Genomic DNA, 25788 nt, shown 5'->3' with positions numbered 1-25788 from the left:
ACAAGGAAACTCCCATAAGGTTAACAGCTGATTTCTCAGCAGAAACTCTACAAGCCAGAAGGGAGTGGCATGATATACTTAAAGTGATGAAAGGGAAGAAACTACAACCAAGATTACTCTACCCAGCAAGGATCTCACTCAGATTCAATGGAGAAATCAGAAGCTTTACAGACAAGCAAAAGCTAAGAGAATTCAGCACCATGAAACCAGCTTTACAATAAATGCTAAAGGAACTTCTCTAAGGGGGAAACACAAGAGAAGAAAAGGACCTACAAAAACAAACCCAAAACAATTAAGAAAATCGTCATATGAACATACGTATCTATAATTACCTTAAAAGTGAATGAATTAAATGCTCCAACCAAAAGACACACGCTTGCTGAATGGATACAAAACAAAACACATATATATGCTCTCTACCAGAGACCAACTTCAGACCTAGGGACACATAGAGACTGAAAGTAAGGGGATGGCAAAAGATATTCCATGCAAATGGAAATCAAGGGGAAGCTGGAGTAGCAATACTGATATTAGATAAAATAGACTTTTAAATAAAGAATGTTACAAGAGATGAAGAAGGACACTACATAATGATCAAAGGAACAACCCAAGAAGAAGATATAACAATTATAAATATATATGCACCCAACATAGGAGCACCTCTGTACATAAGGCAACTGCTAACAGTTAAAAGAGGAGAGCGACAGTAACACAATAATAATGGGGGGACTTTAACATCTCACTTACACCAATGAACCAATCATCCTAAATGAAAATAAATAAGGAAACAGAAGCTTTAAATGACACAATTTAAAGACCAGATAGATATAATTGATATTTATAGGACATTCCATCCAAAAACAGCAGATTATACTTTCTTCGCAAGTGTGCATGTGACATTCTCCAGGAGAGATCACATCTTGGGTCACAAATCAAGCCTCAGTAAATTTAAGAAAATTGAAATCATATCAAGCTTCTATTCTCACCACAGTGCTATGAGATTAGAAATGAATTTACAGGGGAAAATATGTAAAAAACACAAAAACATGGAGGCGAAACAATACCTCACTAAATAACCAAGAGATCACTGAAGAAATCAAAGAGGAAATCAAAAAATATCTAGAGACAAATGACAATGAAAACACGGTGATCCAAAACCTGTGGGATGCAGCAAAAGCAGTTCTAAGAGCGAAGTTTATAGCTATACAAGCCTACCTCAAGAAACAAGAAAAATCTCAAATAAACAATCTAACCTTACACCTAAGGGAACTAGAGAAAGAAGAACAAATAAAGCCCAAAGTTAGCAAAAGGAAAGAAATCATAAATATCAGAGCAGAAAATAAATGAAATAGAAACAAAGAAAACGATAGCAAAGATCAATAAAACTAAAAGCTGGTACTTGGAGAAGATAAACAAAATTGATAAACCATTAGCCAGATTCATCAAGAAAAAGAGGGAGAAGGCTCAAATCAATAAAATTAGAAATGAAAAAGTAGAAGTTACGACAGACACTGCAGAAATAAGAGACTACTACAAACAAGTCAATGCCAATAAAATGGACAACCTGGAAGAAAAGGACAAATTCTTAGAAAGGTATAACCTTCCAAGACTGAACCAGGATGAAATAGAAAATATGAACAGACCATCACAACTAATGAAATTGAAACTGTGATTAAAAATCTTCCAACAAACAAAAGTCCAGGACCAGATAGCTTCACAGGTGAATAATATCAAACATTTAGAGAAGAGCTAACACCCATCCTTCTTAAACTCTTCCAAAAAATTGCAGTGGAAGGAACACTCCCAAACTCATTCTATGAGGCCACCATCACCCTGATACCAAAACCAGACAAAGATACTACAAAAAAAGAAAATTACAAACCAATATCACTGATGAATATAGATGCAAAATTCCTCAACGAAATACTAGCAAACAGAATCCAACAACACATTAAAAGTATCATACACTATTGGGCTTCCCTGGTGGTGCAGTTGTTCAGAGTCCGCCTGCTGATGCAGGGAACATGGGTTCGTGTCCCGGTCCGGGAAGATCCCACATGCCACGGAGTGGCTGGGCCCGTGAGCCATGGCTGCTGAGCCTGCGCGTCTAGAAGCTGTGCTCTGCAACGGGAGAGGCCACAACAGTGAGAGGCCCACGTACCGCAAAAAAAAAAAAAGTATCATACACCATGATCAAGTGGGATTTATCCCCAGGAAGCAAGGATTCTTCAATATATGCAAATCAATCAATGTGATACAATATATTAACAAACTTAAGAATAAAAACCATATGATCATCTCAAGAGATGCAGAGAAAGTGTTTGACAAAATTCAACACTGATTTATATAAAAAACTCTCCAGAAAGTGGGCATACAGGGAAGCTACCCCAACTTAAAAAAGGCCATATATGAGAAACTCACAGCAAACATCATTCTCAATGGTGAAAAACTGACAGCATTTCCTATAAGCTCAGGAACAAGACAAGGATGTCCACTTTCACCACTATTATTCAACATAGTTTTGGAAGTCCTAGCCACAGCAATCAGAGAAGAAAAAGAAACAAAAGGAATATAAATTGGAAAAGAAGACGTAAAACTGTCACTCTTTACAGATGACATGATACTATATGTAGAGAATCCTAAAGATTCTACCAGAAAACGAGTGGAGCTAAAAAATGAACTTGGTAAAGTTGCAGGATACAAAATTAATGCACAGAAATCTCTTGCATTCCTATACACTAATGATGAAAAATCTGAAAGAGAAATTAAGGAAACACTCCCATTTACCACTGCAACAAAAAGAATAAAATACCTAGGAATAAACCTACCTAAGGAGACAAAAGACCTGTATGCAGAAAACTATAAGACACTGATGAAAGAAATTAAGGATGATACCAACAGATGATACCAACATATACCATGTTCTTGGATGAGAAGAATCAATATTGTGAAAATGACTATAGTACCCAAAGCAATCTACATATTCAATGGAAACTCTATCCCATGGCATTTTTTATGGAACTAGAACAAAAAATCTTAAATTTTGTATGGAGACACAAAAGACCCCAAGTAGCCAAAGCAGTCTTGAGGTAAAAAACGGAGCTGGAGGAATCAGATTCCCTGACTTCAGACTATACTACAAAGCTACAGTAATCAAGACAATATTGTACTGGCACAAAAACAGAAACATAGATCAATGGAACAAGATAGAAAGCCCAGAGGTAAACCCATACACCTATGGTCAACTAATCTATGACAAAGGAGGGAAGGATATACAATGGAGAAAAGACAGTCTCTTCAATAAGTGGTTCTGGGAAAACTGGACAGCTACATGTAAAAGAATGAAATTAGAACATTCCCTAACACCATACACAAAAATAAACTTAAAATGGATTAGAGACCTAAATGTAAGACTGGACACCATAAAACTCTTGGTGGAAAACATAGGAAGAGCACTCTGACATAAGTCACAGCAAGATCTTTTTTGATCCACCTCTTAGAGTAATGGAAATAAAAACAAAAAGAAACAAATGGGGTCTAATGAAATGTAAAAGCTTTTGCACCGCAAAGGAAACCATAAACAAGATGAAAAGACAACCCTCATAATGGGAGAAAACATTTGCCAACAAATCAATGGACAAAGGATTAATCTCCAAAATATATAAACAGCTCATGCAGCTCAATATTAGAAAAACAAACAACCCAATCCAAAAATAGGCAGAAAAGCTAAATAGACATTTCTCTAAAGAAGACATACAGATGGCCAAGAAGCGCATGAAAAGCTGCTCAACATCACTAATTATTAGAGAAATGTAAATCAGAACTACAATGAGGTATCACCTCACACCAGTTAGAATGGGCTTCATCAGAAAATCTACAAACAACAAATGCTGGAGAGGGTGTGGAGGAAAGGGAACCCTCTTGCACTGTTGGTGGGAATGTAAATTGATACAGCCACTATGGAGATTCCTTAAAAAATTAAAAATAGAATTACCATACGATCCAGAAATCCCACTACTGGGCATATACCCAGAGAAAACCATAATCAAAAAGACACATGCACCCCAATGTTCACTGCAGCATTATTTACAATAGCCAGGTCATGGAAGCAACTTAAATGCTCTTTGACAGACAAATGGATAAAGAAGATGTGGTACATATATACAATGGATATATGTACCATATATTTTGTGGCTCAGCCATAAAAAGGAACAAAATTGGGTCATTTGTTGAGACGTGGATTGATCTAGAGACTGTCATACAGAGTGAAGTAAGTCAGAAAGAGAAAAACAAATGTCGTATATTAATGCATATATGTGGGACCTAGGAAAATGGTACAGATGAACCGGTTTGCAGGGCAGAAATTGAGACACAGATGTAGAGAACAAATGTATGGACACCAAGGGGGGAAAGCGGAGGGGGGTTTGGGGTGGTGGTGTGATGAATTGGGTGATTGGCATTGGCATGTATACACTGATGTGTATAAAATTGATGACTAATAAGGAAAAAAAAGAGTGGGTTCTTTTAAAAGACCAATAAAATTGAAAAAGTTCTAGTACAACTGCAAAGAAAAAATGAATGACACATTTCCAATATCAGGAATGAAACAGAGGACATCTGTTTCCAGGAAGGAAACAGAGGACATCACTACAGACCCTTCAGACATCAAAAGGATAGTTAGGGAATGTTACGAAAAACTATACAGGCAGAAATTTGACAACTTAGAGACAATGGAACAAATACCTCAAAAAGCAGAACCTACCACAGCTCACACTATATGAAATGAATAATCTGAATAGTCTTAAACAATTCAAATTCTTTTTCAAATAAAAAAATAGATTCTCAAGGCCCAGATGGAGTCATGGAAAATTTTTGCCAAGAACTTACAGATGAATTAAAATTTTGGTGCACAAAAACAACAATAAAATACATTTTGGAAAATTTGAATTTATACTCCATTTTAAATGATATTAGGGGATTAATATTGATTATATATTAAGTGTGCACTGGTATTAGTTTTGTAGAAAATCAAGGTCCTTAACCGTATGACCACACAATTGTGGACTCCACTGACAACTGGTTGTGCACACAGGAGTAAGTTAAAGTGAACACAATTGTGCAACTTCTCTATATCTCTTGTTTAAGGGAAGTTGTTTGTTCTCCCCTTCCTCTCTTTATTCTTCCAGCAGGCAGGGACATGGTCACTCAGTGACCTAGCATTGACCCCGAAGTTGAGGACAACACCACGGGTATGTTGGAAGGAACGTGGGACTTTGAAAGGTCTTCTGGAGGAAAGACTCACTCCTGGATGTGACTCGACCCTCTCTTGATGTTACATGACAGCCTATAAGACATGTTTTATTCATAGAAAGGGGGACTGTCCTTGGGACGATGCCCAGCTGAGGGGGAACCTGTCTTTAATTAGCACATATCTGTTATAAAGGCTGGTGGTTCCTGTCCTCAGGGACTCAGATTCACCTTTATTAGTTTAGCCCAATCATCTGAACTAAAGGCAACAAATCTTCAACAGCATCCCCCGCCCTCCATTTCTCCCTGAGTCTCTTCTGTTAAACTCCAAACCCTCTGGGTTGCTGAAGCAGGAAAAGAGATCACAGCTGAACTGAGATCTGCATTTAGAAAATATTCGGTGAGTGACTGTGATCATTACTAGTCCATTGTCCCAAATCAGGGGACAAAGGAGCCCTGTGCAGTGACCACTCATGGTCACCTGGGTGCCAGGTTCAGACTCAAACTTCATGTCCTCAGGGCTACCCTTCCAAAGTTTCACAGAGTATTAGGTGCAGGTGTCTACTGGGGTGATGTTACTGATATGGTTGGAGAAGTCTAGGCTGGAGAGAGAGTAAGCAGAGGTTAGAAAGAACAAGGAGGAGGGAGGTGGGTGGGTGGACAGGGAAATGAGGAACATAATTACTGTTAGTTGAAGAGAGCAAGAGGCAGGACTCTATGAACAAGATGATCTCCCTCCTTCCTACTTTCTTTCATGGATATTTATGTCAAGAGATCTATAAAGAATATGCCAAACTCTTACCAGTGGTCACTCTTGGGGGTGTGGCATTTGGGGGAGGGAACTTATTTTAAAATTCTCTTTTACACCTACTGACTTCTAGATTGTTCTATAATAAGCATGAATTACTACCTTTAATATTAAATAAAGAAGGTAAAGAACTGGGTCAGTTGGAGTGGAGGCCTCACCAATACGTTGATCTGCATCCTGGTTCTTCTGGGGAGCAGAGGCCTCCAGGGTGTGGTTTTTGGTGACCGCCGGCTGTCCGTCATGCTCCACCTGGCAGGTGAGCAGCACAGCCTCCCTGTGGGCAGATGAGTTCACCAGGAGCGAGCTCGTCCGGTTAAAGGTCCCGTCCTTGTTCTCTATGAGGGTCGAGGCCATGTCCATTCGGGACACATTTCCGTTCTCCAACCAGGTCAGCTGTAGGCGCTGGGGGTAGAACTTGTTCACCTGGCAGGTGACATTCACCTGGTTCCCCACCCTGGGGTGTTGGGTAATCGTCAAGGTAGGCGGAACTGAAACAGCATAGGCAGAAGCTCTGACCTTATGGAAGCAACAGGTCACAGGAGAGGGGCTGGATAACAGCTTCCAGCACAGCAAGGGAGTCACCAGAGGACAGAGTCAGGCACGCAGCAGGTGCTCAAACACCGAGGGTCTCTTTGCATATAAATGAAATCATAAGCACACTGCAGGGCGCACAGTAGGTGCTCAAGGACTGGGCTCCTAGTAGGTTAATAACGTGTGCCATCTACAAGCACAGCCTCTGGCATGCAGTTGGAATATAATAACTGCAGCAAAATATACGGAATCACCAAGCACATAGGGGCCTGGCTGATAGTAGGTGCTCAGTAGCTGGAGAAACTATTGATAAAGTAAAGGAAACTACTTAGCACAGTGCTTGGCACATGATGGGTGTCCACCTGGCAGCTGCCGTTAAAACAGTAGTTAGTGACCAGCTCATCTAGGAGCCTGGTGATGGGGCAGGACTGTCAGGAAGGAGATTCCAGGCAATTTGAGGCCTGGAGCAAAAAGCAGGGAGGAGGAACAGGCTGGGGCCTTGAGGGCAGGTGTGGGCTTAGGCTGGCGTGAGGGGCTTCTACCTCGGATGGTCTCAGACAAGTTGGCTGTCCCACGAAGAGGAGGGTCTCCCTGCAGGGTGATGTGGGTCACCTCGCAGATGACCTGGGAGCGAACATCCCCCGGGGCCAGCACCACCTTGGTTGTGCTGGAGATGCTGTAGGAAACGTTGTTTCCCTCTGGTTCCACGTTGGTCTGGGAGGCTGAGAGCCCATTGCCATTTTTGAACCATTTCAGGGAGATGTTTCTGGGGGAGAACCCATGGGATTTGCAGGTGAAGCTCACTGTCTGCTCAGGTGCGACCCTCACTGTGGGGCCTGATACCACAGGAGGAGAGGGTTTGGCTACAAAAGGAACATTTATAAATGATGAACATGATTGCCATTATCATCACTAATGATAAAAATGTGACACAGTTAAGAACCACCACACATGTTATGTTTTAAATTCTTCAAATAGTTCTGGGAGGGCAGTGTCATCAACCTCATCTGACAGAGGAGACACACAGGTTCCCAGACGTGACTCTGAGTCAGGGGCAGGGCTGACATCGAATTCCAGGCCTGAGTTCAAAGTCCACCTTCTTACATCTGCCAGGTGATTTCCCACCAGTTTGGGCAAAGGAACAAAAGTACAGATTGGTCTTACTCTCCTATTAACTGTTGCTAGCTGGGCTCCCCCTGGAAAACTTAGGTAAGTTCGGAGAAGTGTTTCCAGAAATAAATGCAGGGGAAGCGGGGTCATAGCGGGACCACATGGAAGCTGAACCAGGCTGACCGTCCAACGAGAGCCGTGGCCATGGCACCTCCCAGCTCCTCGTCTGTGAAAGGGGACAGCAGGCATTACCCTTCCTGGGATGCAGTGAGGGTTAAATCAGGCAGTGGGAGGATTTTTGCTATGAGTAAAACACAAGATGATTCTCAAAACAAACAAACACAGATCCCTCTTTAACCTGGACTGTATTTATACCCAGAGCTGTCCCTTCAGGTGTTTATGAATTTACTGCATAGTTTTCATTCTTTCCACGACTATTTCTGTAGGACTAATGTATCAATCTGTGAATTTCAAAGGAAGGGAGCAAAGGGATGTTTTTCTGAGTCTGGGTTCTTCTCTTGGTTCAGTTTTGGGTTGAGAAGAAAGATCACTGAGTGCTGAGAAACCAGTGGTGGTTAATTTCTTAATTGTTATTAAATCTGTAGAGACACAGGCACAGGACTATAAAGCACCCAGAAACACACAAATGGGTAAATCAAACGTGCAGTAGTTTCTCTCTTTAGAAGGTTCCTGTAGGGTGTCTCCCAATTGTTCATTGTTACTCAACACCTCCTGTAAAAGTCAGCAAACGTTACAAATATTTGCATTTGTAAATACTTAACTTGCTTCTTAAAACTCATCAAACGTTTGAGGACATTGCAAGGAGTTACCTTAAAATGTCAAATTGTATAAACACCAGCATCCTGGACACCCCTAAAGGGACAAGATACTCTGATCAGTTACCACTTGTCCAGAGTTTCTTCAGAGCCTAAAGATGGCCTGATCTCTCCATCACCCTCAGCTCTTTAATTCCCTTGGCAGCCCTGTGAGGGAGGCCCAAGAGTGACTCCATATATGGGATGAGGCTCAGGGAGGACGAAGCTGGACAAGGGCACCCAGCAAGTAAAGGTCAGAGCTCATCCCACTGCACGCAGGACAGATCGATTTTAGTGTCACTGTTCGTTATCCTCGATCCTCAGTGTCTGTTTCTGAACAAAGCAGATACAAGCACCACCTGGTAAGATGAGCGAGGATATATGTAAAACACAGAGCCTGACATATAGTAGGTGCTTAATCAATAACACCCATAATTTGTAAAAAATGAATAACACCCATGACTGTTATCATAAGATCTGGCCATTCTAGTTCTCAAACTACGCATTTATTTTTTAGGCAGTAAGAAGGCAAAACAAAAGCACAACAGAAACACCAAGAAGAGCCTCAAATCGTGCTCCATGCAGCTTTCAGACAAAAATCCACAGGAAAAAACTAGTAGAAACACCAAATTATAAATCTGTTCCCATTTTTAAAAATAATTCCCTCAAGAAACAAGTTTGGGGAATTGGTTTTCAAAACACACAAGAGATCACAGGCATTTTCCTGCAGATCAGCTCTTTACAGAAGCTGTAAGCATTTTGAAAGGAGGAAGAACAGATTTTGGCAGTGTCACTATGGCGTGTTGAGGCAGGAGGTCTCCAGGCTGAGCAGGGAGCATTTGCAGGCATTCCAGAGCCTGTTTACACACACACGTGTGTAAAGATGGGAAGGTTTCCGCAGTGATGAAGCTCAGGTCTGAACAGGGTGGTCTGAGTTGGGAGGACGCACCTCTCAGCCCAGGTGAGCTCTGTTGGAGGTGGGGTGTGTGCCTGCCAATCGACTCCGAATGACTTTCTTGGGCGTCCTAAAAGCTGTCACCGTCACGGGCTATTCTGAAGCACTCACACCCAGGAGAGCTGTTCGTACAACCCAGGCACCACGGGTGACCCGCCTCTGTCCTGGAAAAACCGCAGCTTTCCCTCTGACCTCAGAGAACACGTGACTCAGGGCTCCTCGGCCCTATCCCAGAGCTGGGACGGGGCAGAGCTGGGATGGAGGCCCAGGCAGGGGGGGCTCGGCCCAGGCTCTCAACTGCTGTGCACTGAGCTCAGTGATACCCAGTCCACCCCATCCAGGCCTTCCCAGATCCTCTTCAGTCATCACAGACCCCTGAAAGGCAGCGTGATTACCACCACTGCACAGATGGGGAAACTGAGGACTAGAGGGAACTGAGATATGCCCAAGATCACACAGCCTGGGAGGCCAGCACCATCGCTCCCTGAGGGGCTGTCCTGTCACCAGGTCGTTGTACCCTCAGGACATAATGCAAAGGCTGTGAGATTATCCTCTTTCTACAGGTGAGGAAATGGGACCCAACACAGGGAACTGGGTCACAGCCTGGAAATAACACCTCGATTTGGGGGGCCCCTACTCTGTGCTGGTGATTTAGACAGAGCACCTCAAATCCTTCCAACTCTCCTGAAAGGAGACCATGATGATCACCATTTGACAGATGAGAAAACTGAGGCTGAGAGAAATAGAGGGACTGTCTCCTCACCCTCCCCACCCACTGTGTCCCAGAAGTGTTTCCTGTCACCTCCAAGCCTTCATGGCCATCAGCAGAGCAAGCACCCCACCTTCACAAGCCCCCACACTGACCACCACCCTCCCCTTTTCCCTCTGAGATTCTTGACTTCAAGCAACTACAGGGAGGAGTGGCTTCTGAGTGCCCAGGCTTGGGGACCCTGTAGCAACAAGGGAAGACATGGGCCTCTGACACCTGAGTCTAGAATATGAACTCTCGCTCACGCGGGGCCCCCAGCGCCCTCTAGGGAGCACCTCCCCGTCCTCATCCTCGGCCTGCAGAGCCAGGATTGGGCGTGCATGGTGCTGCTGGGACTGCACTGGCCCCTCTCTGGGCTGTCCACGCTACACTTCCCGGAGCTGCTCCCCCATGAGGCCTAGTGAAGAAGCAAGATCGCAACAACGGAGAGAAAAACTCCTGGTGCTTTTAAGTGTGCTGAGCCCTGCATTTTAGGAACACTCAGCGCATCGTGAGACACTGTAGTATGTGTGTGATCTGTGGTAAAGCTAGACTTGCCTCCCAGACAGGACTTTTAAAATGCTTATTGCTAAAGAACAGAACAATACAAGGTTTTAAGAGGACAGGCCTGGAGTTTTCTCAACACTTGACAAGCACAGTGGGGTGTGCAGAGAGCAATGCCGTGAGTCTAGGTACTTGGGCTCAATCTTGGCTCCCCTACCTGCTCACACATCATGTCCTCTCTCTGAGCCCCAGTGTCCTCATATGTAAAAGGGACAACAGATGGCCCTACCCTCAGAGCACTGGTTATAAGGAGTAAATGCCATGAGGAAGATTCAGAATCTGACAGGCTTCTCATCCAGGGAATCCTCTGGGCAGGCAGCCTGGGGAAGAGGACGAGCAGCCTCCTGGGAGGCAGCAGATCTGAGTGGCGGTGGAGCCACTTACTAGCTGTGATTGGCTGAGCAAGGAACCGACAATCTGGGAAGTTTAGTAATATCGGCAAAATCAGGATAAAGCCACCTTGCCTGCTAATGCCTGGAGCTCTGGGAAGATTCCTTTGCTACCATGACTAGGAGGGAAAGTTGGCAATATAATCACACAAATTAAAATACACATACTCTCTGATCTAGCAATGCTACTTCCAGTGGATGTTTCCCCTTTGAGGAGAGTGACACATGGAAAGGTTATCCACTGCAGTGCTGTTTCGATAGCCCAAGGTTAGGAACACCTTAGTATCCGTCAACAGGAGACTGCAAAATGAAAACGATTGTCTCCAAACCCGGAATGTTAAGTAGCTGTTGAAACAATGCGCAGCTCTAGGTGCTGATATGCAATGAGGGATTTGGGATCACGTGGCTGAAAGTAGGGAGAAGTTTCCAGTCGCCTCAGGACGTAGGGCCTGAATGCGAGGAGCCTTCTGACCCTATGGGAAAGCAATGAAAACATCATGTTCAATGGTTAATTCAAGGAGCTTCTATTCTTTAACTTCCATGTACCAGGCTCTTCCACGAAACCAGTTCCAATGCTGGTACAGGAAAGAGCCTGGCCTGGAATCAGATTGGGTTCTGGAAGGATCCCCTCACTCACTGACCATGGGACTGTGGTCTGGGTTCCAGTCACCTCTTGGCCTCTGGCCACCATCTGTACATGGAGGGTTGGGAAGACAGTGTCAAAAGGTCTCTCCTGTGTCACAGTCCAGGATTCAGGAGTTAGGAAGAGGATCCAGGGTCCTTGTCAGAAAACTCTTAATGAGTGCCTTTGCTACCTCAATGGGGCAGCCCCTAAGTCAACCACATGGGGAACCTCTTCTCTGGGGAGGGACATTCTGAGATGACCCAGCTCTGCTGGGAGCCTTCAGTGACTCTGTGAGTCGGTCCCTGAATCACAGGAGGGTTTTCCCAACAGACCCCCAGGAAACACCCAACCTCTGGGCATCTCCTCTAGCCTGGGCCATCAGAGTAAACACTGAACCTATGCCTCTAGGAATTTCTTCTCAGTGTGATGTTTCTGAAGAGGAAATAAAGAAACCCTGCCCTGGATAGACTTCTCTTTGGAAGGGGAGACAACATAAGTTCCACGGGAGAAGAGCCTTGTCTGCTTTGTTCACTGCTGCTTCCACAACATCTGGAGCAGAGGCTGGTACACAGTAGGTGCTCAATAGGTGCTGAATAAAGAGAAGACTCAGCCACATTGAGGGGAGCACTCTCTGGAGGCAGGAGGTGATACCTGGGCTGTGATGGGGCAAGTCGCTCAGACCTCCAGTTCCCTCATCCCTGGAACCAAAGGGCTAGACGGGATGGAAAAGGCAAGGGTTGTGGAGCCAGGCAGACTGGGGTTCCAGACTTTTCCCAGCTTTACCAGTTGTGGGGCCTTTGGCAAGTAGCATGACCTCTGCAGGCCTCAGTTTCCCTGATCTGTAGAAGGGAGTGAAATCAGATCATGATATAAACACCCCCTGCTGCACTTGATCCTTCTTTTTTTTCTTTTTTCTCAAAGGGTGGAGGGCATTCTTGTTGACTTGGGGACAAAAGACCAGGGGGACAAAAGAGACCCAGGCCATACTCACCACTCACAGTGAGATGAGTGCCTGGTCCAGACTTAATCTCCACGTCAGGGCTTGCTTTCTTGAACTTCACACAGTAGTACATACCGGTGTCTGCTGGCGTGATGTTACTGATGCGGATGGAAAAGTCCATGTTGTTTCTCCTTGTAGTATCTGCAACAGTTGTTACTCGAGGGAAGGGGCCTCCATGGAGACTGTAGATTAACTGTCGGTGTGGCCCTGTGCCCCTGAACCAATTGACGGGCCCCACGGGGAGCAGGGAGGTCACGTCGCAGCGCAGAGTGGCCGTCTCTCCTGCTGCAACTGAAACTGACCTGTCAGGCTGAATCACCTGCAGCTCGTCCTCACCTGCCACTCCTGGAGGGAAACACAATCCAGTTACTTATTCATCCTTAGGTGATCCAGCAGGTTTTCTCAGTTATTTATCGACAACAGTTTTCATTAACTTAGTGCACCATGAGCCAGCCTTGAACTCAGCCCATTGCGTGTATATTGCATGCAACCTTTACAATGAACCTATAAAGTGAGACCCTAATACAAGAGAGGATTTGAGGCACAGAGAGGTTAAATGATGTGGCAGAGAATGAGTCTGAGTACTTGAGCCCTCTTAGGAAGTGTCATACTTCACCAAACATTTCTGGCTGTTCACTTTGTGGCCTCCTGGAGTGCTGCACTTCTGGCCTTTGCATTAGGTGAGACCACATGGCTTCTTTAGACCACTGAATTGTGAGGAGAAGTGATGGATATATTTCATAGGTTATTCATTTAACTGCAAGAGGCTTTATGGACAAACTTACATCTTCCCCAGAGATCCACATTCTCATGATGAGGTTGGCTCCAGCAACCTGGATACTTGAGTGGCAGTGGTGTGCAGAGCTCCCAACACAATGAACATTTAGTTTAAGAAGAAAGTAAAATATTGTTTCAAGTCCCTAGCATTTTTTCCCAATGACATAGTCATGTTTTATTAGTTACCTAAGGCTGCTGTAATAAATTATCAAAAATTTAGTGGCTTGAAGTGATTTCTGGATGTCCATAATTCTGGATGTCAAAGGACCAGAAGTGGTATTACTGGACTAAAATCAAGGAGTTGGTTGGGCTACATTTCTTCTGGATGCTCTGATCATTGTCTCTCCAAATTTTTGAGACTGTCTGCACTCCTTTTCTCATGGTTTCCATCTTCTTATGACTCTAATGTTGCTTCCATTGTCACTTGTACTTCTCTAACTTTGGTTTTCCTGCCTCATTCTTATAAGATTATATTGGGCCCACAATGATAATCTAGGATATTCTCCCCATAGCAAGGGTCTTAACTTAATCACTTTTACAAAATCTCTTTTTCCAAGTAAAGTAAAATATTCACAGGTGAGTATAGGACATAGATCTCTTTGGGGAGCTACTTCCTTTTTTCTTTTTACTTGATTTATAACTTTTTTATACTGAAGTATTGTTGATTTACAGTGTTTTGGTAATTTCTGCTGTACAAAAATTGACTCATTTATACATATATATACTCTTGTATATATATATATACTCTTGTATATATATATATACTCTTGTATATATATATATATATATATATATATATATATACATTCTTTTTTAATATATTCTTTTCCATTATGGCTTATCATAGCATACTGAATATAGTTCTCTGTGCGATATAATAGGACCTTGTTGTTTATCCATTCCATATATAATAGATTACATTACCCCTACCCTCTCCTCCTTGGCAACCACAAGTTTGTTCTCTATGTCCATAAGTCTGTTTCTGTTTTGTAGATAGGTTCATTTGTCTCATCTTTTTTTTGGGGGGGGGGGTCCATGTGGCATAGCTTGTGGGATCCTAGTTCCCCGAACAGGGATCGAACCCAGGTCCCCTGAAGTGGAAGTGTGGAGTCCTAACCACTGGGCCACCAGAGAATTCCCTGTGTCATCTTTTAGATTCCACATATAAATATCATATGGTGTTTCTCTTTTCTCTTTCTGACTTACTTCACTTAGTATGATAAAATCTAGTTGTGTCCATGTTGCTGCAAATGACATTATTTCATTCTTTTTTATGGCTGAGTAGTATCCCATTGTATATATTTACCACATCTTCTTTATCCATTCATCTGTCAATGGACTTTTAGGTTGTTCCCATGTCTTAGTTATTGTGAAGAGTGCTGCTATGAACATAGGGGTGCATGTATCTTTTTGGATAAGAGTTTTGTCTGGATATATGCCCATGAGTGGGATCACTGGATCATATGGTAATTCTATTTTTATTTTTCTGAGGAACCTCCATATTGTTTTCCATAGTGGCTGTACCAACTTACATTCCTGCCAACAGTATAGGAGAGTTCTCTTTTCTCCACATCCTCTCCAGCATTTGTTATTTGTAGAGCTTTAAGGGTGACCATTCTGACTGATGTGAGGTGGTACCTAATTTTAGTTTTGATTTGCATTTCTCTAATAATTAGTAAGCATCTTTTCATGTGCCTATTGGCCATTTGTATTTATTCTTTGGAGAAATGTTGTTGAGTTGTATGAGCTGTTTGTATATTTTGGAAAGCAAGCCCTTGTTGGCGAAATCCTTTGTGAATATTTTCTCCCAATCAGTAGGTAGTTTTTTTTTGTTTTGTTTATGGTTTCTTTTGCTATGCAAAATCTTGTAAGTTTGATTAGGTCCCATTGTTTGTTTTTATTTCTATTGCCTTGGGAGACTGACCTAAGAAAACTTTGGTACAATTTATGTCAAAAAATGTTTTGCCTATGATCTCTTCTAGGAGTTTTACGGTGTCATGACTTATGTTTAAGTCTTTAAGTCATTTTGAGTTTATTTTTTTGTATTGTGAAAGGGTATGTTCTAATTTCATCAATTTACATGCAGCTGTCCAAATTTCCCAGCACCGCTTGCTGAAGAGACTGTCTTTTTCCCATTATATATTCTTCCTTCTTTTGTCAAAGATTAATTGACTGTAAGTGTGTGGGTTTATTTATGCGCTCTCTATTCTTTTCCATTGATCCATATGTCTGTTTTTGTGCCAATACCATGGTGTTTTGAGTACTGTAGCTTTGTAGTATTGTCTGAAGTTTGGGAGGGTTACGCTTCCTGCTTTGTTCTTTTTATTCAGGATTGCTTTGGCAATTCTGAGTCTTTTGTGGTTCCATATAAAATTTAGGAGTATTTGTTCTAGTTCTGGGGAAAATGTCATGGGTAATTTGATAGGGATTGAATTAAATCTGTAGATTGCTTTGGGCATTATGACCATTTTAACAATATTAATTCTTCCAACCCAAAAGCATGGGATATCTTTCCTTTTCTTTGAATAATCTTCAGTTTCCTTTATTAATGTTTTATAGTTCTCAGTGTATAAGTCTTTCACCTCCTTAGTCAGGATTATTCCTAAGTATTTTATTTTGGGGGGTGTGAGTTTTAAAGATATTGTTTTTTTTACATTCCCTTTCTGATATTACATTGTGAGTGTAAAGAAATGCAACCAATTTCTCTATATTAATCTTGTATCCTGCTACCTTGTGGCATTTGTTGATCATTTCTAATAGTTTTTGTGTGGAGTCTAGGATTTTCTATATATAGTATCATGCCACCTTCATATAATGACAATTTTACCTCTTTCTTTCCAATTTAGATACCTTTTATTTTTTTTTCTTGTCTGATTTCTGTAGCTGGGACTTCCAATACTATGTTGAATAGAAGAGGTGAGAGTGGGCATCCTTGTCTTTTTCCAGATTTTAGTGGAAAGTCTTTCATATTTCCACCATTGAGTATTATTTTAGCTGTGCGTTTGTCATAAATAGTTTTGTTCCCTGTATACCCGCTTTAGCAAGAGTTTTTATCATGAATTGATGTTGAATTTTGTGAAACGTTTTTTCTGCATCTATTGAGATGATCATGTGCTATTGTTTCTGGGGTGTATCATATTGATTTATTTCTGTATGCCAAAACATCCATGTGAACTTGAGATGAATCCAACTTGTCCATGGTGTATGATCTTGTTTATGTGTTGTTGGATTTGGTTTGCTAATGTTTTGTTGAGAATTTTTGCATCTATATTCATCAAAGATATTGCCTTGTAATTTTCTTTTTTGGTGGTGTCTTTGTGTGGTTGTGATATCAGGGTAATGGTGGCTTCATAGAATGTCTTTGGGAGTGTTCCCTCCTCTTCAACTTTTTGGAAGAATTTGAGAAGGATCAGTATAAATTCTTCTATGTATGTTTGGTAGAGTTCACCTGTGAAGCATTCTGGTCCTGGACTTTTGTTTGTAGGAAGTTTTTTATTACAGATCCTACTTCACCTCTCATGATCAGTCTGTTCAAATTATCTATTTCTTCTTGATTCATTATTGGTGGGCTGTATGTTTCTAGAAACTTGTCCATGTCTTCTATGTTGTCGAATTTGTTGGCATATAATTGTTCATAGTATTCCCTTATGTTTTTTTTGTATTTCTGCAGTATCAGATGTAATGTCTCCTTTTTCATTTCTTATTTTGTTTACCCAGGATCTCTCTCTTTTCTTCTTGGTGAGCCTGGCCAAAGGTTTGTCAATCTTGTTACCCTTTCAAAGAACCAATTCTTGGTTTTATTGATTTTCTTCTACTTTTTTTAATCTTTATTTTATTTCCTCTCTGATATTTATTATTTCCTCCCTTCTGCTGGCTTTACATTTTGTTTGTTCTTTTTTTCTAATTCTTCTAAGTGGTAGGCTATGTTGTTTATTTGAGAATTTTCTTGTTTTTTTGATGAAGGCTATGAACTGTATTGCTATGAACTTCCTTCTAAGGACTGCATTTGTTGCATCCCATAGATTTTGTATTGTTGTGTTTTCATTGTCATTTGTCTCAAGGTATTTTTTAAATTTCCTCTTTGATTTCATCCTTGACCACCTGGTTTTTTAGTAGCATGTTATTGGGTCTCCATGTAATCTTTTTCCTCACTTCTTTTTCTGCGGTTGATTTTAGTTGAATGCTGTTGTGTACAGAAAAGATGTTTGAGATAATTTCTATACTCTTAAATTCATTGAGGTCTGTTTTGTGTCCCAATATGTGATCATTCCTAAAGAATGTTTCATGTGCACTTGAAAAGAATGTGTAGTCTGTTTTTTTTTTTAATGTAAAGTCTTGAAAATATCAATGAAGTTTAACTGTTCTATTGTATCATTTAGGACATTCTGTTTAGAATATCTGTCCATTGATGTGAGTGGGGTGTTAAAATCTAATTATTGTATTCCTGTCAATTTCTCCCTTTACTTCTGTTAGTATTTGTTTTATGTACTTGGCTGCTCCTATATTATGTGCATATATATTGACTAGTGTAAAATTCTCTTCTTATGTTGAGCCTTTTATCATTATATAATGTCCTTCTTTATCTTTAGGGCCTTTGTTTTAAAGTCTATTTTGTTTGATATGAGTATTGTGACCCCCACTTTCTTCCCATTTCTTTTTGCATGAAATATCTTTTTCCATCCCCTTACTTTCAATCTATGTGTGTCTTTTGCCCTAAACTGGGTCTCCTGTAGGCAGCATATTGTAGGCTCTTGTTTTTCTATCCAATCTGCCACTCTGTACCTTTTGATTGGAGCTTTCATTCCATTGATATTTAACGTAATTTTTTTTTTTTTTTGCAGTGTGTGGGCCTCTCACTGTTGTGGCCTCTCCCGTTGCAGAGCACAGGCTCTGGATGTGCAGGCTCAGCGGCCATGGCTCACAGGCCCAGCTGTTCCGCAGCATGTGGGATCTTCCCGAATCAGGGCACGAACCCGTGTCCCCTGCCTTGGCAGGCGGACTCTCAACCACTGTGCCACCAGGGAAGTCCCAATGTTATTATTGTTAGCTATGTATTTATAGCCATTTTGAGCCTGTTTTTCCATTGGTTTTGTATTTCTTCTTTGTCCCTTTCATTTTCTTTTTGTAGCTTGATGATTTTCTTTTGTATTATACTTATTTCTCTCCTTTCTGGTTTTTGTGAGTCTATTGTATGTTTTTGATTTGTGGTTACCCGTTTTTCAAGTATATTAACCCCATCTATATCTACTTGCCTTAGACTGGTAGTCATAGAGGCTCAAACACATTCTATGAAATGAAAACAAATGTACATTTTCTTACTCTCCTCCCCCACATTTTATCAGTATGATTTTGATGTCCTCTTTTACATCTTTATGTTCATCCTTTTGCTGTTCATTGTGGTTATCATCACTTTCAAATAATTTTTTTGATTTTTTAAATCTGCATACTAGCTTATTTAAGTGATTTGCTTTCTAACTGTGATTTTTCTTTCCTATATATTCTTAGTTCTTTTCTAGAGAAGACCTTTCAATATTTCCTTTAGAATAAGTTTAGTATTGCTATTTTCTTTTAACTTTGCTTGTCTGAAAAATTCTTTATCTCTCCTATTCTAAATGACAATCTTGCTGGGTAGAGTATTCTAGGTTGCAGATTTTTCCTTTTCAGGGCTTTGAATATATCTTGCCACTTCCTTCTGGCTTGCAAAGTGTCTGTAGAGAAATCTGCTGATAGCCTTATAGGGGTTCCCTGGTAATTAACTCTTTGTTTTTCTCTTGCTGCCTTTAGAATCCCCTCCTTATCAAGTTTTGCCATTTTTTATTAGAATACATCTTAGTGTAGGTCTCTTTGGGCTTACCTTGTTTGGTACCCTCTGTGCTTCCTGTACCTGGATATCTGTTTCCTTCTTTAGGTGTGGGAAGTCTTCAGCCATAATTTCTTCAAATACAGTTTCGATCCCCTTTTCTCTTTCTTTCCTTTCTGGAATCCCTATTATGTGTAGAGTGGCAAGCTTTATATTATCCCATAGGTCTCTTATATCACTTTCTTTTTCATTTGGTTTTCTGTCTGCTGTCCTGATTGGGTGATTTCCATTATTCTATCTTCCAGATCACTTATTTGTTCTTCTGCATTCTTCATTCTGCTATTCATTGCCTTTAGTTCACTTTTGATCTCAGCAAATGAGTTTTCTATTTTTTCTTGGTTCCTCTTCATAGTTTCTAGTTCCTTTTTACAGTGTTCTGCATTTCTGTTGATACCCTTTCATAATTCCTTCAGTATTTTCATTATCTCCTTTTTGAAATCTGTGTCTATTAGACTAAAGAGCTGTTTCATTGTTTATTCTTTAAGGGGAATCCTCTTGGTCTTTTAACTGGGATTGGCTCCTCTGCATCTTCATTTTACTTATATTTTTCTTATTCTGTGAGTTTAGGAGAAAAAATTATCTACTGTGGTCTTGGAAGACTATATGTGGGAGTGTCCCTGTGTAGCTTGTGTGGGTTTAACATTTTTGATGTGAGGGCTGTTTTTAGTATGGATGTCTGCCAACACTTTCCTCAGTGTGTGCTGGCCATTATCCCCTTGGTAGGGGGTATGCAGATGCAGTGGTTGGTGCCCGGTCCTGGGGTTCTTGGCAGCAGTGTTGGCTCACACGTGCCTTGGAGCATGTGATGGGAGTGGAGGCAGGTCTCAACCACTCCTGTAGCCCCAGGGGGCAGCAGTGGCATATTGTAACTGCTCTTTGTGACTGCTCTTGAAGCAAAGGGTTGGTGGTGGTGACTGACAATAACTCCTGGAGCTTGTGTAGGCAGTGTCTTGCCACCTGAAAGCACGCCTGAGGAAAAAGGCTGCAATGGCATGTCCTGCTCCTCCCCTCACACATCCCCCAAACAATGGTGCCTGGCCTCTAAGGTGGCCCATGCTTCTTCTGCACACACCCTCAGGTGGGGTTGCACCAGGCTCCAGGCCATTCACGCTGTTTCCACACAGACCACCCCAATCCTTTTCCAGGGTCTGATCTCTGAATCCCAAGCTTCAGCACCCAGCCACCCACTGCATGGGCAGATGAACATCTCAGGATGGGGAATGCAGGGCTGTGGCACTGACCATCTGTGCCAGTCTCTCTCCATTCTAGCTGCTGCAAACCAGTTGTTACATTCTCTTCTGAGGCTCTGAAGCTCCCCACCTGTCCTAGCTGATCTCCCCACTGGTGAAGGGACTTACCAGGGTGCAGAACCTTTCCTCTTTCACAGCTCCCTCCAAGGGGTACAGGTCACATCCAGATTCCTGTCTCATTTTCATTATTTTTTCTTTTGCCCCACCCGGTTACATGGAGAATTTCTTGCCTTTTCAGAAGTCAACTTCTTCTGCCAGTGTTCATTAGATATTCTGTGAGAATTATTCCACATGTAGATATATTTTTGATGTATTTGTGGGAGAAGTTGAGCTTCACATCTTCCTAGTCCACCATCTTGATTGTTCCTCCTATATTGAGGGGGTATCTTCTGTCTACCACACACATCTGTCCTGACAGTTACAGAAACCAGTTGCCATAAGAAAACTCTAAGACTTCCGGGAAGATGGTGGAAGAGTAGACGCGGAGATCACCTTCCTCCTCACAGATACACCAGAAATACATCTGCAGGTGGAACAACACCTACAGAATACCTACTGAACACTGGCAGAAGACCTCAGACCTTCCAAAAGGCAAGAAACCCCCCACGTACCAGGGTAGGGAAAAAGAAAAAAGAATAAACAAAGACAAAAGGATAGGGATGGGACCTGCACCAATGGGAGGGAGCTGTGAAGGAGGAAAGGTTTCCACACACTAGGAAGACCCTTCGCGGGTGGAGATTGTGGGTGGCGGAGGGGGAAAGCTTCAGAGCCGCGGAGGAGAGCATAGCAACAGGGGTGCGGGGGGCAAAGCAGAGAGATTCCCGCACAGAGGATCAGTGCCGACCGGCACTCACCAGCCCGAGAGGCTTGTCTGCTCACCCGCTGGGGCGGGTGGGGCTGGGAGCTGAGGCTCGGGCTTTGGTCAGAGCATAGGGATAAGACTGGTATTGGTGGCGTGAACACAGCCTGCAGGGGGTTAGTGCACCATGGCTGGCTGGGAGGGAGTCTGGGGAAAATTCTGGACCTGCCGAAGAGGCAAGAGACTTTTTCTTCCCTCTTTGTTTCCTGGTGCGCGAGGAGAGGGGATTAAGAGTGCTGCTTAAAGGAGCTCCAGAGATGGGCTCGAGCTGTGGCTATAAGTGCGGACCCCAGAGACAGGCATGACACGCTAAGGCTGCTGCTGTCACCACCAAGAAGCCTGTGTGCAAGCACAGGTCACTATCCACACTCTTCTTCTGGGGAGCCTGTGCAGCCCACCACTGACAGGGTCCCAGGACCCAGGGACAACTCCCCCGGGAGAATGCACGGTGTGCCTCAGGCTGGTGCAACGTCACACTGGCCTCTGCCGCCACTGGCTTGCCCCGCACTCCATGCCCCTCCCTACCCCCAGCTTGAGTGAGCCAGAGCCCCCGAATCGGCGGCTCCTTTAACCCCGTCTTGTTTGAGCGAAGAACAGACGCCCTCCAGTGACCTACACGCAGAGGCGGGGCCAAATCCAAAGCTGAGCTCTTGGGAGCTGTGAGAACTTAGAAGAGAAAGGGAAATCTCTCCCAGCAGCCTCAGGAGCAGCGGATTAAAGCTCCGCAATCAAATTGATGTACCCTGCATCTGTGGAATACCTGAATAGACAACGAATCATCCCAAATTAAGGACGTGAATTTTGAGAGCAAGATTTATGATTTTTTCACCTTTTCCTCTTTTTGTGAGTGTGTATGTGTATGCTTCTCTGTGAGATTTTGTCTGCATAGCTTTGCTTCCACCATTTGTCCCAGGGTTTTATCCGTCTGTTTATTTCTCTTAATAATTTTTTTTATTTTAATAACTTTATTATATTTTATCTTGCTTTTTCTTCTTTCTTTTTTCCTTTCTTCCCTCCTTCCTTTCTTCCTCCCTTCCCTCCTTCCTTTCTTCCTCCCTCCCACCCTCCCTCCATTCTTTATTTCTACTTCTACTAATTGTTTCATTCTACTTGTTCTCCCTTTTCTTCTGAGCCGTGTGGATGAAAGCCTCTTGGTTTTCCAGCGAGGAGTTAGTGCTGTGCCTCTGAGGTGTGAGAGCCAACTTCAGGACACTTGTCCACAAGACACCTCCCAGCTCCACATAATATCAAACAGCAAAAATCTCCCAGAGATCTCCATCTCAACACCAGCACCCAGCTTCACTCAACGACCAGCAAGCTACAGTGCTGGACATCCTATGCCAAACAACTAGCAAGACAGGAACACAACCCCACCCATTAGGAGAGAGACTGCCCAAAATCACAATAATTCCACAGACACCCCAAAGCGCACCACCAGACGTGGAGCTGCCCCTCAGAAAGACAAGATCCAGCCTCATCACCCAGAACACAGGCACTAGTCCCCTCCACCAGGAAGCCTACACAACCCACTGAACCAACCTTAGCCACTGGGGACAGACACTGAAAACAACGGGAACTACGAACCTGCAGCCTGCAAAATGGAGACCCCAAACACAGTAAGATAAGCAAAATGAGAAGACAGAAAAACACACAAGAGATGAAGGAGCAAGATAAAAACCCACCAGACCTAACAAATGAAGAGGAAATAGGCAGTCTACCTGAAAAAGAATTCAGAATAATGATAGCAAAGATGATCCAAAATCTTGGAAATAGAAGAGACAAAATGCAAGAAACATTTAACAAGGACCTAGAAGAACTAAAGATGAAACAAACAATGATGAACAACTCAATAAATGAAATGAAAAATACTCTAGATGGGATCAATAGCAGAATAAATGAGGCAGAAGAACGGATAAGTGACCTGGAAGATAAAATACTGGAAATAACTACTGCAGAGGAGAATAAAGAAAAAAGAATGAAAAGAACTGAAGACAGTCTCAGAGACCTCTGGGACAACATTAATGCACCAACATTCGAATTATAGGGGTTCCAGAAGAAGAAGAGAAAAAGAAAGGGACTGAGAAAATATTTGAAGAGATTATAGTTGAAAACTTCCCTAATATGGGAAAGGAAATAGTTAATCAAGTCCAGGAAGCACAGAGGGTCCCATACAGGATAAATACAAGGAGATACACGCCAAGACACATATTAATCAAACTGTCAAAAATTAAAAACAAAGAAAACATATTAAAAGCAGGAAGGGTAAAACAACAAATAACACACAAGGGAATCCCCATAAGGTTAACAGCTGATCTTTCAGCAGAAACTCTGCAAGCCAGAAGGGACTGGCAGGACATATTTAAAATGATGAAGGAGAAAAATCTGCAACCAAGATTACTCTACCCAACAAGGATCTCATTCAGATTTGATGGAGAAATTAAAACCTTTACAGACAAGCGAACGCTGAGAGAGTTCAGCACCACCAAACCAGCTCTACAACAACTGCTAAAGGAACTTCTCTAGGCAAGAAACACAAGAGAAGGAAAAGACCTACAATAACAAATCCAAAACAATTAAGAAAATGGGAATAGGAACGTACATATTGATAATTACCTTAAAGGTAAATGGACTAAATGCTACCACCAAAAGACACAGATTGGCTGAATGGATACAAAAACAAGACCCATATATTTTCTGTCTAAAAGAGACCAACTTCAGACCTAGAGACACATACAGACTGAAAGTAAGGGGATGGAAAAAGATATTTCATGCAAATGGAAACCAGAAGAAAGCTGGAGTAGCAATTCTCATATCATACAAAATAGACTTTAAAATAAAGACTATTAGAAGAGACAACGAAGGACATTACATAATGACCAAGGGATTGATCCAAGAAGAAGATATAACAATTGTAAATATTTATGCACCCAACATAGGGGCACCTCAATACATGAGGCAAATACTAACAGCCATAAAAGGGGAAATTTACAGTAACACATTCATAGTAGGGGACTTTAACACCCCACTTTCACCAATGGACAGATCATCCAAAATGAAAGTAAATAAGGGAACACAAGCTTTAAATGATACATTAAACAAAATGGACTTAATTGATATATATAGGACATTCCATCCCAAAACAACAGATTACACATTTTTCTCTAGTGCTCATCGAGCATTCTCCAGGATAGATCACATCTTGTGTCACAAATCAAGCCTTGGTAAATTTAAGAAAATTGAAATTGTATCAAGTATCATTTCCAACCACAACGCTATGAGACTAGATATCAATTACAGGAAAAGATCTGTAAAAAATATAAACACACGGAGGCTAAACAATACACTACTTAATAACGAAGTGATCACTGAAGAAATCAAAGAGGAAACAAAAAAGTACCTAGAAACAAATGACAATGGAGACACGACAACCCAAAATCTATGGGATGCAGCAAAAGCAGTTCTAAGAGGGAAGTTTATAGCAATACAGTCATACCTTAAGAAACAGGAAGCATCTCGAATAAACAACCTAACCTTGCACCTAAAGCAATTAGAGAAAGAAGGACAAAAAAACCCCAAAGTTAGCAGAAGGAAAGAAATCATAAAAATCAGATCAGAAATAAATGAAAAAGAAATGAAGGAAATGATAGCAAAGATCAATGAAACTAAAAGCTGGTTCTTTGAGAAGATAAACAAAATTGATAAACTATTAGCCAGACTCATCAAGAAAAAAAGGGAGAAGACTGAAATCAATAGAATTAGAAATGAAAAAGTAGAAGTAACAACTGACACTGCAGAAATACGAAAGATCATGAGAGATTACTACAATCAACTCTATGCCAATAAAGTGGACAACCTGGAAGAAATGGACAAATTCTTAGAAAGGCACATCCTGCCAAGACTGAATCAGGAAGAAATAGAAAATAGGAACAGACCAATCACAAACACTGAAATTGAAATTCTGATTAAAAATCTTCCAACAAAAAAAGCACAGGACCAGATGACTTCACAGGTGAATTCTATCAAACATTTAGAGAAGAGCTAACACCTATCCGTCTCAAACTCTTCCAAAATATAGCAGAGGGACGAACACTCCCAAACTCATTCTACGAGGCCACCATCACGCTGATACCTAAACCAGACAAGGATGTCACAAAGAAAGAAAACTACAGACCAATATCACTGATGAACATAGATGCAAAAATCCTCAACAAAATACAAGCAAACAGAATCCAACAGCACATTAAACGGAT

The 25788-nt window shown here is 41.9% G+C and overlaps 1 protein-coding gene across 1 annotated transcript in view; it reads right to left on the bottom strand.

Annotated features, from left to right (window-relative positions):
* LOC136135390 (signal-regulatory protein beta-1-like) overlaps nt 1-25788 on the bottom strand; it is a 71255-nt gene that overhangs the window by 2674 nt on the left and 42793 nt on the right. The window contains exons 6-9 of the mRNA XM_065893271.1: nt 14067-14093; nt 12784-13140; nt 7129-7449; nt 6214-6543 (exon numbers count right to left, since the gene is read on the bottom strand). Coding sequence (XP_065749343.1) covers nt 6214-6543; nt 7129-7449; nt 12784-13140; nt 14067-14093 — 1035 coding nt within the window. The remainder of the gene's footprint in view (nt 1-6213; nt 6544-7128; nt 7450-12783; nt 13141-14066; nt 14094-25788) is intronic.

Source organism: Phocoena phocoena, chromosome 15 (genome assembly GCF_963924675.1).
Source record: "Phocoena phocoena chromosome 15, mPhoPho1.1, whole genome shotgun sequence".
Classification (NCBI taxonomy): Eukaryota; Metazoa; Chordata; class Mammalia; order Artiodactyla; family Phocoenidae; genus Phocoena; species Phocoena phocoena.
Note: the sequence above shows the minus strand (reverse complement) of the source record. Positions and strands in the feature narration are given on the sequence as shown.